Raw genomic sequence first — 20,375 nt, 5'->3', positions numbered from 1 at the left:
TTCATACTGTTCCTGACTACCCTTAAGACTGACTTCTCATTTATTTTCCTTTCATTCTGATATCTTCATCTACTTCGTTTGAATCCTATTGTATACTTTTGCTAATTTCCTTAAATCCTTTCATAGAAAGGAAAGGAAAATATGTAAAAGCATTGTAAAATTAAGATATATCCTTTTTCTCCTAAGGTATCAAAGTACAAAAGGGCACAAGGTACAAGGTGCTAACTGTCCTGGTCTCACAGATGCATTGTAATAGGGGCACTCAAGGAAAGAGTCAAACTAAAACAAATGAAATGTTTAAAGAGAGAGAACTGATTAATGTTAATAATCTAGCTACAAACCTATTGGCAAATTCAATGTTTTCTGCATTCACTCTTCAATTCCCCCTTTCTTAAAAATATACGATTTTGAAGAAAATTTAAGATTTTCTAGATAAGGTCATGTTCTCTTTTTCTCCTGATATGGGAATAAGTAGAAGGAAGTTCTACCTCTTCCATTCTTTGTTAGGAGATGAAATAAGCTTCGTCTAGGAATGCACACGGGTTGATATTGGTAAATGTGGGAAGGCTAAAGCTAATTGTACGAATCAAACAGAATGCTTTTAGGTTAAGTAATTACGGAAAATTGTCTGCAAGACTGAACTAATCCACAAAGCCAGACACTTGAGCAAACCCCAACTTATCAGCTACACTTCTGGGACCAATCAATGTAAGAGGTAGACAACGCCCACCTCTTTTTAAGGAAAATGCTTGGCATAAATTTACTATTTGGGTTAGTTTTTGCTAGGCCAACAGCCAAAACCTCCACCGCTATCCTTAATTAGTGCTAGCAGTCATGAGGGAGAGAGATAAATTCAGGAGAAGAGCTAAATATCACATCCCAGGGGATGCAATCATGTCTGCTGCTGGGAACAGCACAGGACATAAAAGCGTCCTCCCAGGGTGGCACAGTTACTCCTGTAATTCATCCTTAACCTCTACCCTAAGATCCCTCAAAAGATACCGAAATGCTGTAGCCAGTCCCCACCCATCCTCTACTGGAAGCCCATTCAGGGCCAGAGGATGGAACTCAAGTGTAGGAGTAGGCAGAACCAGCAACTATGTGGATGCTGTGATTTAAGGTGCATCCCCAAACCCATCTACCACCAACTTCTGAAAGAGCTACCTGTCGAATCTTTCCTCGAGTGCCCCGGTTAAAATGCCTTTCTGCGGGTGGGAACGCACAAGACCTACGTATCTACTTACATTTTGACAGAGATTACCATGTGAGATTAGCCATCTGGCACCCAAAAGAAATCAGTCCTGAGGGAATGTAGTGTAATCACAGTTTGATAGCATGAGAGGGTTCCCAACCCTCTTCAATAAATAATTATCCATCAGTGGCCGTGTGTCATAACTGTGCTGGGCACAGGACAGTTAAAGATGAAGAAGACATAGTCCCTTCCCAGGGGGCATCCTGGGGAGGCTGATGCATGAATGGCTCCTTTCAATATATGAGAAACGATAAAACACAGGATGCCCTGACAACACAGAAGAGGATCACTTCCTCCAATCCGGGGGTTCACAGAATACTTCCTGCAGATGACACAAATTAGTTTAGAAGTTTTTAACCTGGACTACATAGACCCTCCCACTACAAGGGGATCCATGGTTAGAATTTACAAGATCCAAGTACTTGGAAGGGAAAAAAAAATTCACCTTTTAGTCTCACTAACCTCTAACTGCAATTAGCATTTACTTCAAGTGTGTATCTAGATAACGTAACAAACCACAGAACTATTAGTAGGACCTGTGACTTTGTCACCCATGGAAATCATATTCACATAATACAATACAGTTGTTACAAATATCTTAAGACACCATTTACATTCATCACTATTTCAAAAACGTGATAGACAATAGAATTATTGCTAGACCTTGTTACTTAATGCATATTAAAACGAGGCACTTATATCACTATATTACGATTTGTGTTTTAAAATACTTTGTTAGGACTTCCCTGGTGGCGCAGTGGTTAAGAATCCGCCTGCCAATGCAGGGGACACGGGTTCAATCCCTGGTCTGGGAAGATCCCACATGCCACGGAACAACTAAGCCTGTGCACCACAACTGCTGAGCCTGAGCTCTAGAGCCTGTGAGCCACAACTACTGAGCCTGCGTGCCACAACTACTGAAGCCTGCGTGCCTAGAGCCCGTGCTCTGCAACAAGAGAAGCCACCACAATGGGAAGCCCGCGCACCGCAACGAAGAGCAGCCCACGCTCACCGCAACTAGAGAAAGCCCGCGCGCAGCAATGAAGACCCAACGCAGCCATAAGTAAATTTATTTATTTTTAAAAATAAAATATTTTGATAACTGGATTTCAATATAATTAGTTTCCCTTATAATCTTATGTATTTTGTTTTGTGTGTTAATAAAAATATTACTCTGACTAGGTATCCATTGACTTCACTAAATTGCCAAAGGGGTCCCCTCCCCCCAGAAAATGCCAAGGTCCCCTGAAGAAGACCAGTATGAGTCAGCAGCCACATGACTAAAGGTGGAGAAAGCAATGATGACCCCACTAGTTCAAACAGCAAAGGCCCCGGGTGGCCACGCGGGAAAACTGAACCAAGTTCCCTAGAGTGGCCTCATAGGGCCCAGAGATGCTGAACTTATATGGCAGTCAGAGGACGAAGGTAGAGGTGTCCCTCTGCAAGTCAGGCCAAATCCTACCCACTCTGTGTTTCAGTCAACAGCCTTGACCACAGAGTTCACTGTGTCTGGGTCACTGGTGTGTTGTGAAATAAACACACTCACAGCTCCCTAAGAATATTCAGCATTTAGCAAATATTTCACTTGCATATGCTTGATGCTCTTGGGAGCACACACGAACTTCGTGAGGGCAACTACTATGACCTACTCATTTTTATAGCCTCACACAGCACACCTTCCACACAGTCAGTGCTTAATCCATTTTTGATGACTTGACTAGAATGCATAAATTTATATTTCCCTCCTTAAGTACAACTTGTGATCATATTTTGGCTCATCTGCAGAAGTGCTTATAATTCTAAACTCTTTTTATCTCCTTGGGCTGTATTAAATGGATGCTTCCCTAAAATTAACTTCCTCACTTCTGCCTTGCCAAGAATGACACCCTGTGAAGAATCCACCACTGGGGACGATGGATTCTCTCCTGGTTTATTTTCTTGGGTAGAAACTGAAACACATGTTTCTGCTGTGCGGTGGCCCTGGAATGCCTAGGAGGATGGACCTGAAAAACAAGTTATTGCTTATAGTTTAAAACCCAATGCAGAATCAAGAGAAGAAGGGAAGGTGAGAGAGAATAAGAGGAAAAAAAGGCCTTATTTGGAAACTGAATTAAATAATTACACAGTAGGATCTGGGTTTTTAAAGCTCAGGTCACCGTTTTTATTATTTACATAAGGCAGTAAAACGCATGTTATTAATACGAGAGTGGAATATATTCTTCTACAAGAGATGTGCTTTTGAAAAATACTTAACGGTCTTGGAAAGAAAGAACTAAGCATTATGAATCATTAACTTCCAGGTCCACTACAATAGAAAATATATCCCACTCTCGCTGAAACGCCAATGTTGTTATAACCAGAAAAGCTTTCTCTAATTTACAGCAGACTGAGTGAAACTGAAGAGAAGATACCTCTCTAAAAAGTTTTCATACCTTCTGGCTGTAGGACTTCCTGATGAACTGATATAACATCATTATTCACAGAATTCTTTACCACTCACTTTTTAAACTATCACGGGATTCTTGAGAGACTGATGTCATTAATTCTAGGAAAGTCAGAGAACTGGTGTATAATTTCAGAAGTCCTACAAGCCACGCTGGAGTTGGTATCTCTTAAGAAACAATCACAACAAGAACAAAATTCCAATCCATCACAGGCAACAAAACCCCAGTATCTGCACCGGTGACAACGGCAAGTGTAGGCAGCAAAGTCTACATCACATACCAAGTCCACCGTAACATTGCAAACCAGAGGGAAAACAGAATTGTGGTTTTAAGGCCATACTTAACAAATATCACACCTCTTTTAAGTTTCAAAAACTAGAGTACAAAATGTGATGAGCTATCCAGACCTTGAGTTCACACATAAATAAAAATGAGCAATCAACAGAAAATATACGAAATGATCCTGCTGACTAATACCCTGCCTTTTCCAAAAGAGGGTCAGACCCATTCAAACCCAGTCACATGAGGATGGACTCTGTAAAGGTCAATCAAAAGCAGGCTGAAACTCCAACTGTCTAGCTGACCTTCAGAGCTCGTGACAAATTGCTATCAGTCAATGTCAACTAATGACAGAGCTCTTTGGCTAATCAATTGTTCTAAAAATGATCAAGAAAACTACTCACAGGACAGCTCATTTTCACATCAATGCCCGTGAAGTATGAAAAGCTCATTTTTTGAGTTTTTAATAAGCTCATAAGTAAAGCAGTTACTTGGTAACAGAGGTCACCTTACAGAAAAAGATAGAACCTTTGTCTGCCTTTTACATTCTTTTATTACCGTATTATAGTAAAAATATGCGATGGATATGCCAGAGGGCTACATAATAAAGTAGGTAACACTTCATCTACTTGAGACAAATACTTCTGTGTTAGAGGGAAATCTATTTGGGAGTAAATAATTTCAAATGAATTTTTCAGTTGTTTAAGATGAAAAGCAATGACCAGGTTTACTACCGATGTAGCCTAATAGTGAGAAGACGCACTTTCTGTGAAAACACTCATGGCCAAGTTCATGCCCCTAAATAAACAGTTATGACTTTTAGATGATGAAGTTATTTTTCTTTGTTTTAAGATGATCTGCTTTCACGATGCTAGAAGTCAAGCAAATGGAGAATAGAAAACGGTTACTCACATTTAATGAGTCAATAAAAGGTAAGGTGACTAGAGTATGGGGTGTTCTTGGGAAAACAATTCTCTGTCCATACATCTAATTCAACATGTTTGATAAGTTAATAATATGGACCTTTGGATAACATGGATTTGCAGCGTGTAATGACTTCCCCTTTCTTTTTTACACCTGACTTTTCCCATCAGGAAATCATTTTCCTATTCTGCCTGCCACTGCAAGCAAAGACCACACTTTAATTTGAATACAACATTAAATGTAACTCAAGTACCACACGGGGCTGCAGTGGCCCAAGGGCTAAGGCCTGTGGTCACAATTATATTTTCCTTTTCTCTTCTCACCAAAGCATATTTTTCAATATGCATTCTAGTGCCATTGAAATGTAAGAAGTTCCCGGAGAAGAACAAGGCTTAAGAGGTAAGTGTGAACAGATCTAAAACCATTCAAGTCACTCTGACCAACAGACAGATGAAAGGAAAAAAAAAAAAAAAACCCTACTTTTTAAACATTTTTCTTCCTTTTCAGGGTTCTTAGGTTACTATAAACATTTTGTTTTTAAAATAAGTTGAGATTAAAAAAAAAAAGAAAGACAGAAAACTGTTTCAAAACAAGCAGTATTCACTTTGTGTCTTCATCCGAAAAACTGCGGATTACAGATTGTATCCTAAACCTGAGTTGTTACGGTAGTTTTTCAAATGAAAATATCTTCCGTGGCCTCAACTACTCTCAAGTTGTCCATAGGAAAGAAATAAAGGAGGGAGGGCAACACTTAAGCCGAGACATAATTGGAAGTATGTGAAAAATGAAGTGTCAGTTTGGTCAATAAAGGGCAAAGGTCAAGGGGAACAGCAGCCCAAACTCTGTGCGAAATTGCTCATTAAGACATCCAATCAGAGAGCTCCTTCCCACCTATCCCATTATTCATCAGACAGCTGACTGTTTCAAATGCCTGGGTTTGGGCTGTTATTACTTTTCTTCTTCATGTAAAAGGACGAGCGGGTATATAAATCGTTGCTTAGTCATCTGGAACAAAATGCGGCCCTTCCCTACATCCCTCTCCCTGCCCCACACCCCCGCTCCCTCTCACCCAGCTCTGCCTGCTGGCTTCACAGGTCTGAAACGACCGCCTCGAGATTCCCTTCAATAATAAATGGAACTGCCTTCTGCCTATAGGTTGCCTGAACTCCTACAAAAGCTGGTGTGGAGGGGAGGGGAGGGGACGGACAGTGGGAGGCACTGGCCGCTACTGATAACATTTTATTATAAAGAAATAGCAATGCTTTTCAATTGTTCCTCTTTACAGAAACATGCTGGTTTTGCTTATTTTTTTTTTTTTTTTTTAGTGGGAGCAAAGATACTATTGTTGATCTGAGTCCTGGCCCCCAAAGAAGTTCGTAAGTGCGTTTTAGAAGTTCTAGAGACCAAGTCAAGTCCTTTAGGGCTGAAATGCTTCACATCAAATTTCTATGTAGAAATAAGACTTTCTTTATCCTCACAAAAGAGGAAAACGAGATGAGCTTGAAGTGGGAAACGTTCTGCAAGAGAAATGTCTTCACTTGTTTTGTAGGCTCCTCTTCTCAATTCAATAAATTTCAGAATGAGTGAAATGGTAGAGGCTCTTAATACATAATACAAATGAATCATATCCATCATCCTGCTTCTCTGTAAATAGCTCGAGCGTCATTCTGCTCAGCACACAAAACTGGATTCTCAGTCCCCGGCAGAGTAGAACCCCCTTGAGGCTAATACTGATTCTGTTTTATTCACAGCTCTGTCACTGTTACAGAGCGGAGTGCCAGGCCCAGTGCAGACACTGGGGGAAGAGTCCCTGAATCGATAACAGAAAGAATGGCCCTCGAATGATCTGTTTCCCACTCCAGTATCACATCAAATAGAAGCTTGGGCTTTGGAGTCAGACGGTACGGGTTCAAGTCCCTACTGTACCACCAACCAGTATGTGACTTTCGGTAAGTCTCTCAGCCTCTCTGAACCTCCAGTGACCTCCTCTACAAAGTGACGGATGAAATACCTACACTGACTGACAGCCCCGTAATACGTTATTTTATTATTTTATTACTATCATGTATTCGTCTCTCTTGACTTTCAACCCAAAACAGAGATGTGCCCAAACTCAAAATGTGGTCAAGCACAGCTAAGGCTGCTCATGGGTTACAGTGTCCGCGGCAGCCCTCCTGGGGAGGAGTACAATCCGGTGGGGAAAGGCACCAGATTTGCTTGGTGTTCTCCCTGTCCAGACTACACGCTTCCTACAGTAGACCCTGATTATGGTCAGTAGGGCAGCCACACACAGTAGGATGGAAAAAGACACATGAAAGAGAACAGTATCTGCCAATGTGCACCTCATCTTATGAGACTCTGCTTGGGGGGGTCCTGAAAACACCCCATCCTAAAGTAGTTACAAAGGGAAGAGACCAAGATCCGGAGGTGACTCTCACGGTGACTCACTTCAATATTTCTGAGCTTTACTTTTCTCTCTTCTGAAATGGGAAAATAGCAAATCATTGACAGTGAGAAAATAAGAATCCAATCTCATATCTTTGGAAGTGCTTTGAGGAAGTTAAAAAGTAGACAAAATCAATGTCCCAGCCGCAGCAGCAGAATCCCCAACCAAACACAGATGTTAGGCCTTCCTTTTAAATGCCCATTTAAAGGCGCTCTGCTATTAAAGAATCGATTTCCTGCAGGGGGCCACAAGTGTTCATATGAAATGAATGTAGATGCCATTAAGAAGAGTTACCATGATAAATAATTTGAGTTGGGGGAGAGATATATTCTGTAAATCATGAATAAACATCAAATCCCTGAATAATAATAATATCTTTCACATTTTCTGATTACATACTTCACATATATGCTCTTCAGAACGCCCAGGGCTGGATTTTGTACTTTACTTTTTTATGCTTAGGTAAAAAATGTGGACTCAAACTACTCTATCAACCCCAAGAGCCACTCATTTGGCAAATCGTCAGACGCTCAAAAATCCCCCAAATTGCTGGAACTCTAACTAGGAACTGTTACTGTATTTTGAAATCTGTCAGAACATTACAAACTTCCTGGATGACCGATTTTCTTTGCTTTACTTTGAAAGTCCAGAAGAACAGGACAGAGCCTGTTACATGCCCACCTTGTACCACAGACAAGGTTATTTAACAGAGGACCAAAGCCTAGGGGATTTCTTTTTTTTGTACCCTGGGTGCCATAATGAAGTGGCAAACATTGAAAAGGAATGAGGAGAAAAGAAATGCGGTACAAATAATACAGCAGAGAAAGTTTTAAAATACGTATTACTCCCATCTGTGAGGGAAACACCTCTTTGGATATGTTCTTGACAGATTGAGTTATTTCTGTCTATTGGGTATGTATAAAGACATATTTATGGATTTATAAATCTTTTGAAGAGGGCTGTTATTTACCCAGTTGACTAAAATGGACTCAAACTGTGTAAATAACTATTTAGGACATGCACTACAGGCCAATTGCTGGCACGGCTTACACATCCATGCCTGCCAGAAAAGGCAGACAGGAGAACACGGAAAAGCCACTGTGCACAGCTAATCCGAAGGCTGCACAAAGACCCAGCTCCACAGGTCCCAGGGATGAAAAAGAGAGTTGAGAAGCGTTGTGGTTGGCATGGAAATGCACCGAAGTTTTTACAGCAACACTTCCAGGCATCATTCCGCGTTTAGCAGGGAATAAATCGCACTGCCCAGGAGAGGGCAGTGCGGGGAGGGGCGGGCCGGGGGCGGGGAGGGGCAGGCCTGAACTTTTAGGCCTGATGCTGCACCAGGGCTTCAACAAATCGCTCAGCTCACCCACAGCTTCTGTCCCTCCTCTGTCGAATGGGGCTAGACCTGTTTTATCTGCCACCAGAGTTGTTTTGGGCAGGTTCAACTGAGGTCATTCCAACGAGACTATGTATATGAAAATGCTTTAAAAAAGAAAAACGAGGTGGTGGTCTTATATGAAAAAACAGATGTAAGTGGAAAACTCTGGTAACGTGAAGGGTATACGGCTTACAGTCACATTCACGGTTAAATTGGCCTTTAGAGAACACGTGTTGAAGGAGAAAGGAACCTGAGAAATTCCTGATTCCTTGTTCCCACAGGTCAGAGGGGAAGAACTGGGGTGGGGCATTTGCCCTCTGAAAGTCCTTTTATCAGATGATGTTTAAGAAAACTCATGTTTCCGTTTTAAACAAATGCATTTCAGCAGTTTACAAGCCTTCAAAGTAGCAGCCAAACGACCCTCCTGACGGTAGCCTTAAAAAGCAAGACGTGAAAAAGAAAAACAAACAAACAAACAAAACACTAGGCTACGACCCCATGTAGCAACTCTGGAGTACAGGAAAAAGAATCGAGAGTCCATCTACACCCTCCTGAAAACTCTTGGTGCAAGCTGAATTCTGAAAGTAGGGCTTCATATGGAAATGCTGACCTCATCTTAGCTATAGTGCTGTGAACAGCAACACCATAACATAGACATACGCACACTTGAAAGGAAGTAGGCCCCGTGGATTTTTGCTGCATATCGTTTTCCAGTAAAAGGCAGAGGTCAGAGGTTACCAGTTTCTGCCTCAGCTCTGAACCAGTTTACTCTTCCAGGCTCCATTTTTGCTAGACTTACAGTTGCGATGAAATCAGCAACTTTTCTCTGAGCAATAAAATATCTCAAATGCTTAAAATTCTATGTGTAGAAGTTATCTCCAGTCCAAATAGCATACATCTGCCACCCCTCCCGCCAAAAAAGAACTTTTCTGTTTCTGTTGTCAAATTAATCGTGTTCAATTCATCGTAGACTTTGCAATTTTAATTGGTATAGCCCAGGTCGGTTAGAAAACACAATTCTTTTGTTGGAAAACAGCACTCCAGTGAAACATGATCATAAAACCGGATTTTAAAGTATGTACCTACTGCGGGCTCAGTCAACTTCAATAAAGCCGTCTTTTTATATTCAGAGAGAGAATACTCTCTTCGGTTGCATGAACTGAACACAAAATACCCTGCAGTAGTTCTCCTCAGAAGCAGTACAAGACATCTAAATCCTCATTCACCTTACTGCTGAAGCTTAGCTTTCTGTTTAAACTTTATCTGCTACCTGTTATAGTCAGACATGCACATCCATGGACACCCAAATGCACATACAGGTGTGTGCATTCCAAGAACCACACAAATGAAATTGATCTGGATTCTTGCCATTTCATCCTAATTCCCTTTAGTCTGACTTTGCCACGAAGCCAAGCACTTAAGAGATTCAAATAAGTAAATCCAGAAAAATGGCTTCAACCCAGTGAAGAGGGAAGCCCGGCATGGGTTTCTAAAAGGCCCACTGCCTTCTCGGCATCTTAAGACATTGTTCAGTTGGAATCCTAGTGGGTGTTTCTTCATGATCTCTTGAAAAGCCTCTAAGGGTAAGTAGTAATAACACTTTTTTATTTGTAGAGCAGGGTATTAGTGGCATACTATTTCCACACATTCGAATGTCTCATCTACTTCTCTGCTCAGTCCATTCACTGACCCTGTTTTATGGAGGTGGCCAGGTGACAGGCAGCTAGGCAGCTGGTCTGGCAGAGAAAGAAGAAGGGGGTCGAGAGGAATAAAATAAGATGAGCCGGTTCTCATATTACACGGGGTTTATAGGAAAAACTGTAATAAAGAGTTCTAGGAAAACCTGTATAAAGAGTCCCTCACCAGACATTTCTAATTTTTCAACCCTGAAAAATGACACAAGTAGCAAGAGAACAAGAACAGCTCTCCTACCTTGCTCACTGCTGTTATCCCCACTGTGTGATGTGTGGCCCCCGCTGGAAGGGCCCGGGGTTCCTCCTGAGCGGGTAGATGCCGTGTCATCGTGATCTCTGTTCCAAGAGGGCTGTGAGGGCACAAAGCAGACATCTGAATAGAGTGGTCTGTTAACACGGTCCCGGTAGGGTCCCCTCGCACAGTGTCAAAGTGGTGGAGGGCTGGAATGGACAACCACGTCATCTTTCCCGTCCCCCTACACTAATGGTGCCAGCTCAGAGCTCCACTGGTGCATCTAAAATTTGCCAATTTCTGCTTCGAAGCTAAAATAATGTCTACCGATAGTTATTCTGTAAGTAATTGCATGCTTTATTACTGAGGAAAACAAAAACATTCCCGGCAAAGAAGGGGGGAGGGGGACACCGCTGCCTCTTCATTCTGACTGTATTTTTAATGTCAAGCAACCCTCTGGTACAATAGTCTGCTACTCTGAAAGTGCAAAATGAGAGTGGTGGTCTGTAACACTGCGGTGTGTAGAGGCTTCTGATTCATCCTAGAAGGCAAACATGGCAGAGCTTTTAAGACCTCACAATTAGGCCGGGGTCCATAATAGCTAGGATGTGTCAGCTGTTTGCCGGATGGTACATGGCAAATGGACCAGGCACGGGGACAAAAAGAAATGAGAATAACAATAGATTCACGTGGACTGTGTACACTCAGCCCCATGCCGAGCCTTCTTGTACTATTGAAGGGAAAACAGATGTTGCTTCTTATCACTGGGTGTATTTGAAAGTATCATTCAGATAGGAAAAAACTGGCTGTAAATTAAATTCTTGGGGAAGACAATCATGGCGACTCTTCTCCCAAATCTCCCTTTATCACCAGAAAAGATTTTGATTAGCTTTTAGCGCTAGCTTTCAGAAACAGCCTTATGAGTCACTGGTCATCCTGCACAGTAGGGATGATGCAGAGTAGAAAGCTGATTCTTGGCTAGGAAGGGATATTTGTCTTCAAGATTACCAGCGGGACAGCACGATGACCTTGTATGTAAAATATGTCTACATCATTTCGGTCATTGAATGTCATGGTTCCTGACTGTGCAGTAGTGAAGTTACTGACCCTCCCAACATTTTAAATATGCCTAGCAAAACCAAAGACTCTTTGCTTATTTCTTGAAAAGTATTTCCATATCCCAGAGAAGATAAGAAGAACTGAGTAGATCAAAATGTTTCAGACACCCAGGGAGAGAAAAGTAAAGATCCCATCTAAGAGTCGTGCTATATAAGAATCAAAGGAAGAGGTTCACTGTTCCTGAAAAGGATGTTTGCCTGCCACCTGCTCTGTAATCTTGGCCAAACGATTACCGCAGCCCCAAAAATGAAATAAAGTCACAGAAAGATACGCGCCACTTGTGTATTTGATTCAACCATTTATGCATATTCTCAAAAGCAGTGCTAATTGATCCGCTGATTCTGTGATTGAAAGATATGTGAGCTGTGAAAGAAGTGCTTCTGACAAACACGCATTCTGCAGCATGCCAAAAGAATGCTGTAAGACGCAATCTGGAACACATGCTCAGAATGCAAACAGTTAATGCATAAATTTTCAGTTTGTACAACTGCAGCTCTAAAAGGGGGACTTGTTTATTCAGAGCTCTGCAGAAAGAATGGTACAGCACCCAGGGGACAGACAATGCCAGGCACAAAACCCCGGTGCCTCGACATGTAAAAGGATGTTTTTCTATGTGCTACAAATCCCACTTGAAAATATAATTAGAAGGAGAAAATGGCAAACTATTGCATTAACTGTAATTGAACAAAAGACCGGCAAGGCATGTGGGAGGCTGCAGGAACCCGTGGGAGTTTCAGGATGCATGAGATCCTGCGAGTGACATCTCCCGGGCACTCTCATTTTATTTATGTTGTCCCTCACTACTGTTGTGGACTGGTGATCTGACTTGTAATTAATAGAAAAGCTAGCGATAATAAGCTGAAATACAGAGCAACAGACTAACCTCATCAGAAGCATGTCTGTTAATCTGATTAAGACTGGGACTCCAGAAAGGTGACTTCGAACCAAAGATTGGTTCCATGTTACACAGGAAACTGTCCTCCTTTATGCTGCAACAGACCTGATATATTCACTATCTTTTAATGAGCTCCACTGATTTATTCAGCTCTGCCCTGCTCCCTCCCCCACTTTTCTACTGTGCAGGATGTAGATTAATTCAATGCTTAATTGTTTAGTAAATTCAATTTTCCACATTCTATTCTGCATAGCTTTAGCTAAGGTTCTTAAATCTTCAGCCCTGAGCCCTGAGCCCAGTGTTTGTGATCTGTGCCTACCTTTTTTCATCACCATTTTTCTTCATCCACCACTTAATTCACCATGAAAAGATTTTCCTTGCTGGAAATTCTGATTCCGCTATGATCTGTGAGGCATTCCGATTCATTGCATTTTCATTGTGTTGGGTCTTAGATGCCGGGCTCCTCTTTTCTCACAGCTATCGCCACATTATACAGGCATTCATGCAAGAAATGTTGGATTCCACCTCAGTTTATCCAAATTTTGTGCAACCTATATGTTTAAATTTGTTTGCTCGCCAAAGGTAGGAGCCAATCTTTTCCACCTAATATCATTCTTCTCACAGCCTTTCTCTTCCAGAAAGGCCTGTGATACTGAATGCGCTTCTCTGAAATGAAATCTAACTTTTGTGGTCCTCCCTTGAATTAGCATTTGGGGTATTAGCATTTCAAGAACACTGTAGTCATACAAAACTGAGCGTTAGGAGAAATCCACAAGGTTACCAAAACAGAACAAGAATTATGCTTAGTTCAGCTCATTAAGCGTGATTAAAGTCTAAGTATCAGAAATAGCTCATGAACTCTTCTAGTACAAATATGTAAGACAGCTCTAATCAGAAAGAACTCCCCCCAAATCCACCTACCAGAGAATCTCAGTTACGATAACATATCTCTCTGACTATACGCAGTTACACCAAACAACACCGTTATTATTTTTTAAATAAAATATGTGCATTTGATTATGGACATATATCTGTGAAGTTGTGAGTTGCTTGGGGCCACTTGTAAAGTAAGGCTGACAGAATGAAATCAATGATGCATTGCCTTAGATGTATAGCAAACCTCAGTCATGGCTCTAAATTAAGTCCCAAAGAGCCCTTTTCTTCAATGTACGTAATTTCAGAGTAAGCAAAGTCTATGTTTTCATCTATCAGAAATCCATTAAGACAAGAGGTCCTAACCTGAAGTCCATGGACCTCCTACAGAAGACCTCAGCTGGGGATCTTGCATTAACAATAATTGTGTTATGTACATACTTGCATTTTTCCCTCCTGGGGATAGTGTCCATAACTTTTCCCCGGATTCTCAAAGGAGTATGCGATTCTTTGAAAGTTTGAGAACCATTTCTCTAGGAGATGTTCACAGGGCTAGATGGAAAAACCAGGGCTAGAAAGACCTTAAAGATCATGGAGTCTGCATTCTAACTTGACATTGAAAGCCAACGATCCTCCGGGCATCATTTCATATGTCATAAATGGAGGCAGCCAGCTAGGGGCTTTGCTCCATCAGAAAGTCCTTAGTCAATGGATAAATATATCACATAATATGGAAACCAATTTAATTTCCCTTTAATTTCCACTTACAGTTTGTCTAGTTCTGGGGCCCCCAAAAGGCAGTCATTTTAAATATTTGAAGCGAGTCTGTGATTCTCCCCATTTTTTTTCTCTCTTCAACAGCCTGAACACTCCACACTCCCATTCCTCTACTACTACTCAAGAACGTTCGAAAATAAGGGTTTTTAAAAAAAAAAATGATAGGCTAAAATTCATCAAGTGGTATATTTTATTGATAAGGCAATTGTACTGGTATCTGGTAGTGAAATAGAAGCAATGACCCCCTTGACTACAGGCTCCTCCAGGGCGAGGGAGGAGAATCGTCCCCATCTTGTTCTTTCCTGGCTCAGCACAGTATATAGTGCATGCTTGGGCCTCAATCAATGCTTTGTGACCGTTCCACCAACATAACAGACAAACTGCAACTTTCCAACCTATCCTTCCCCCTGAATAAAGCCATCCATTGGTGACTTTTTTTCTTCTTCCCTTCCTGAATCCTTTTTCCATTTATGCCTTAATTTTGGACATCCTTTAAGTCCTCGTATCACGTTCCACATTTTCCTCAAGATGATTCTTTTCACCACTGTGATTTGAGGTGTCACCCATATGGTCTGAAATTTGTGTCTCTGGACCTCTTCTTTGGGCTTTAGACTTGTATGCCCAACTGCCTGTGAAGCCAACTCCATACGAAGGACTCAACAAGTCCAAAGTTAAACTCTTCGTCTCCCCACCAAACCCCCGACTTATTCCTATTTGTTCTTGATCCTAGTGGGTATAACCCCATCCACCCATGGTATAAGCCATTGGCCCCCGACCATTTTGGTACCAGGGACCGGTTTCGTGGAAGACAATTCTTCCACGGACGTGGTTGGGGGGGGGATGGTCCAGGGGGTAATGTGAGCAATGGTGAGTGGCAGAGGAAGCTTCACTCGCTCACCCACTGCTGACCTCCTGCTATGTGACCCAGGGCTTGGGGACCCCTAGTATAAACCATCTGTGAGAACCACGCATGACACCTTTCTCTCTCGCTCTCTCACACAAACTTCCCATCCAATCAGTCATCAAGTCTCATCCCTTTCTCTCACGTTTCATCTTAGTGATTACTGTTCTTGTTAAAGCCCTCACGGCACTAAAGAGTTCAAGCCAAATCACTCCCCAGCTTTAAAAGAGTTCAATTTCACTGGAATATAAGCTCCACGAGGATAGGAACTGGTGTCTGTCTGTTTTGTTCACCATTGCATCCTGCGTATCAAGCACAGTGCCACTCAGGAAATGTTTGTTGAATAAATGAATTGCTCCCTACTGCCTACCGAATACATTTTTGGGTCCTTAACCTGGCACACAAAGCCCTTCATAGTCTACCCTCTGGGGACCATTCCTCTCCTTGTTCCTTGTGCTCAGCATGTGATTTCTGGCAGATATGTTCAACTTCTCCCTCTGGGCCCTCATCCTTCTCCCCTGCCTGGAATGCCCTGCGCTGCTGTACCTGGCCCCTGATTACCTCCTACACAGTTCAGATATCACCACCCCAGAAAGCCTTCCCTGATACAGGCACAACCTTCCCCCAGGATGAGTGAGGCTCCCCTCCCCGAGCACTGAGAGTACCTCTTGCACACCTCTCTCATTTCACTCTCATATTGTTTTGTGATGACCTGTTGAGCCTGTCTATAATTCTACACTATAAATGTTCTGAAGTCTTGGACTATATCTTCTTCATCCCAATGCCCTCCATCCCAGGAAAATGCCATTAGACACATTAGATGCAAATATGTTCTGGAATGCATACATGAATAACAAGTGATTTATACAGGATGTCTATTGGCACCTGATACTGTGATCCCCTATATTAAACATCATAAAACATTTAAAAAAGACTTGCACAATTAAAAAACACCTGCCATACTTGCATTCACACAAACGTACACCACTCTAAAAATATAATATAAGAATATTTTGTTGCAAGAAAACACAGGCAGAAGAAAGTAAATTTGAAGCCAGACACATCCTGGACCACTTACATGGTCTGAAGACAAGTCACAACCTCCAGAACCTTAACATCCTAATCCATAAATGAGGATTAAGAAAATACTCCTCTGCAGACACAGCGTACATCAATTTCTAGGCGTGCAGCCAGTGGCACCTACCATAGCTTTTAATGCGACAATAATAAAGTAACAATCCTAATGGAACAACGTACGGTGACCTAGTCAACCCTGAAATATCTACATACAGGTGTATTCAGTTTATGGACCTTCTGGAAAGAATGGTTAACCCGAGCTGGCTTCGTGTACAGCTCGCTATGCCTTGGGCTATCTCCCAGCTGGTGTGTGCTCAGGGGATGCAAACTGATCTTATTTTCACCTTCAAATAACATGATTTTACAGGTGCTTTGCTCCTCCCCACCTCATCGAGTTTCATTTGATACCTAATATTTATAAATCACTTTACAGTCTACGAAGCACTTTGACGTTTTATTGCACTTGGTTTTTCATCACATCGGTACGATGCCAGAATCATTTTTTGTTTTTTTTCAGGCCCAAATAGTGAGGTTTTTTTCCTTCAAAATTTCTACCCTACCAGTCCCACTTAAAAAAGGTGGATAAATGAGAGTCTCGGGATCTTGATTCTGAAGAGGTCAGCTAGCAGCTATGTAGAAATTGATGAAACGATCACAGTGTTCAAAATCTGAAGTTCAGTCTGCACCTATCAATAGGCTTTCTCTTTGGGGCAGTACACTCACTTTTTCAAACCACCGGGGCCTCTTTAGTAAATGATCTCTAGTGGCCTGAAAGAGCCGGCTCGCTTCTACAAGTGAACAATCCAGTCCCTCCAGACCAGGGGAGTCCACCAGTGTGCGTGTACACGTGCTCTCACCCCGACATCTGCACACATCCACACACACATGTGCACACACATACCTGCACTGGTCCACGAGGCAGAGGCGACGGGCTCACCGAATGCCGCCATGCCACACCGCCAGCCTAGCCACATCTAATTAGGCCCCCTCCCTAGACTTCTCACCTCCGTCTAAACAGTGTCTCTCAGGATCCTTAAAGGCACATAACTTCAGCAGGTATGATTCTTCAATGTGTCTCTCAACCAATGGTGCCATCTGAAGAAAAGGCACCAGAAAGACCCAAACACGGAGCAGTAAGGACAAAAGGGGTCCAGGTCCTCCTATGAAAAGGAGTACAGGTTACCTGTGTGTACATGAAGCTGAGAAACTGGGGATCCTGAGAATTTTTTATTTGTGAGTATCTAAGGTCCGCTGTGCTCAAACTCCTGTTTGAAGATCTTGGTGGCTCCCACTGGCATCTGCTTGATAACCAAAACACACCAGAAAGCTCTCTACACACTCAGCCGCCAAATCGCGCCTTCAATTTGCTAGAGTCCTGCTCTAGCGAAACCTGCTCTAGTAAAGTCTGCTCCTCTCAAAACCTACTATCTAGCTGCAAATTCAGGTAATTCCAAGAAAATGTAAAATTCTTTATACGGATTTCCAAAAACATCCCTGGAAATCACTAAGCAAAATGCATTTAACCAGGACAAGTTTGAGCAGGATGCTTTGTTTTAACACGGTAAAACTGCCCCCTTCCCTTTTAAGATTGTGTATGTTTTTAAACGCCAGAAGCTCACAGATTAAGACCGCAGCCTGCACACATACCGCGGATCAGGGCCACGTTGAAACGTGTTCGGGAAGGGTCTGGAGGCAAAACCTTTTCTAAGTCCACCCTCAGTCCTGCTGCAAGATGATAAAGTTCGGGAGATTTCTGTCGGGCTCTGGGGCGGTCCCTGGTGTGGCCTTCACGTGCCAGGGAGACAGACTCTTTCAAAGGTTATCTCCCTCACACGCTTCTCCTTTTTCTCATTTCCTTCCCCGTCCCCGCCTCTACCACCTGCCTTGGCCAAGTCTGCCGGCCTGCCAGCGTTCTTGTTGGGCCCCCTTTTAATGCTGCGATAAAATGCGCTTATTACCCACCCCCTCTCCCCGCTTAATAGAGGCCTGAGGGTAATTCTGGTGACTCCGGGCAGATGGTAAATTCGTGGTGAGACAATGGGAATCCAGCATCCCCTCTCAGGATCTGCGGCTCTCCCCAAGACACCACCCTTCCTCTTCTCACAGGTCCAGCCCCACCATATTTGCCACTGTGGACTTCTCATCTAGAAATGCACCTCAAGGACTATTCAATTATCCCTTAACTATGCTGCTCACGACCTTGGCGCCAGCCGGTATCTTGACGCACAGCATAAGTGTGTCTAACTCAGCATCAAATAAGGTAGAGTTCTAAAACCTTAGCAACCCTGATGTATTGCTTTAAATATGTATACATATATATGTATATACATTTACACACACACACACACACACACATACACACACGTTGCATGATAGGAGGAGTGGGCAGTTTGTGGAGGCAGAGACAGCATCTGTTACATTGAGTTCTATATTTCCCAGCTCTCGCGTCCCACAAATGAAACCTACAAAAACGTTAATTCTTCAAACATTAAATCCTCTATCTCTGTGTAATGGGGCGTGTAGAGAGGAGGAGAAGAATTTTTGTGCTTTTTTGCCTTTGGTGAAAATTCTCCAAGGAGTAATTTCATCTTTAAATGAAAAGTTTTGTATCAGGTGATTGTCTGAGCTCCAGGAACCACCAAAGCCTCTGGTTCAGACATGGGGGGACACGCAAGTGCACTTTCATGTATACACAGTGCCACGCACCCATCACACGCATGAGGAATAGGGCAAAAGAACAAGAACGTGGAGAGAACAGATTTTAGTGTTTTTAATTACATCGTGATGGAATCTAAAGCAGCGAGGCAGTCAGATACACTTTTTAAATCTCCTAGTCCTTAACTATTTTACCTACTCTCCTGCAAATATCCATGCCCCATTCTCCCAATACTCAAGGCAGCAGGGAGGGCAGTGAGCTTAGGAAGCTCAGGCCCAGCACGATGGGTCACTCCCCGAAAGCTCCTTAAAATCCTACTTTCCCGCAGCCCAATATCTTTTAGGTCACAACTCTGACACTCTCGGGTCATTACTAATCTGCAGAGTTGAAATCATTCATCCAGGAAATTATACATGAATTGACAATGCGAAGGAAAATGACGACAGATGTAAAACACCACCCAAAATATTCAAAATGCTTTCCTTATGAAATCCACACAGCACTGATACATTTTGCCCAATTTTTCGACATTGAGAATCAATGCCAACACCATCTCTTAGTGACCCCACTGTGGTCTCAGAAGAGGATATAGATCCGTACATGGGGGAGGGACATTCAGACAATTACAAAGAAAAAGGAAAATTACACCCAAAGGGAAACTGCTACCAAGAGGTGACACCAGTTTTACCCAAATCTCAAAACTGCAAAGTAGATGCAGAACTAAAGATGGTTCAAGTGCTCTGAATGTTCAAATTCTCCTGAGCAGTTTGTTGTGGAGAACAAAAGAGAAGTGAAAGCCTCATTACGCTCGGAATCTTAGTAAAAGTACGTAATTTACGTTTTAATAACCTTTCCTTTCCTATGCTATTGTATTGTGGCTGGTATAGTATTAATAAAAATAAACTCCTATATTGACTCTATCTGCCTTTACTCCTGAAATTGTACCTGTGAGCTATAATTTCACAGTTAAATGTTTAAAAAAAACAAAACAAAAAACCTCAAATCCAACTGCCACCTCTGTATTTCCAAATATTTGTACCTAAGTAATTCAAACCTTACTCTTCATTTATCTGCTGAGAACTTTCCGCTGAAATTTAGCTGATTTTCTATCACTGCTATATAGGAGTGGCAGAAGAATCTGTAAATTACATGCCAGCATACCTGGTGTTATCAAGTTCCTTTCATAAGACTGCCTGCTTCCCAATGTTTTACTTTACATTTGTAACTCAGTATTCAGTGCGCCTCATTCTGCAAACAAATTAAGATAAAATAAACTCAAAAGTGTCCTATATATAACAACTTCAAACCACAAATTTTCTAGGCAACCATCCTAGCAAAAAGAACATCCGATAAGGCCAAAAACATTGTATCCTGAGTACAAGTAGATACTGAGATCTTGTTAGCAACTGGACCTCAGCCAGGAAG

General features: G+C 42.2%; 1 protein-coding gene across 8 annotated transcripts in view; it reads right to left on the bottom strand.

Annotated features, from left to right (window-relative positions):
- Nucleotides 1-20,375, bottom strand: part of MEIS1 (Meis homeobox 1) — a 140,420-nt gene that overhangs the window by 101,051 nt on the left and 18,994 nt on the right. For all 8 annotated transcript variants that reach the window (XM_032652141.1, XM_032652142.1, XM_032652146.1 and 5 more), the window contains one exon: nt 10,659-10,770. In XM_032652141.1, coding sequence (XP_032508032.1) covers nt 10,659-10,770 — 112 coding nt within the window. The remainder of the gene's footprint in view (nt 1-10,658; nt 10,771-20,375) is intronic.

The sequence above is a fragment of the Phocoena sinus genome, chromosome 13 (genome assembly GCF_008692025.1).
Source record: "Phocoena sinus isolate mPhoSin1 chromosome 13, mPhoSin1.pri, whole genome shotgun sequence".
Taxonomy (NCBI): Eukaryota; Metazoa; Chordata; class Mammalia; order Artiodactyla; family Phocoenidae; genus Phocoena; species Phocoena sinus.
The sequence above is the reverse complement of the archived record's forward strand: the minus strand, read 5'-3'. Positions and strand labels throughout refer to the sequence as shown.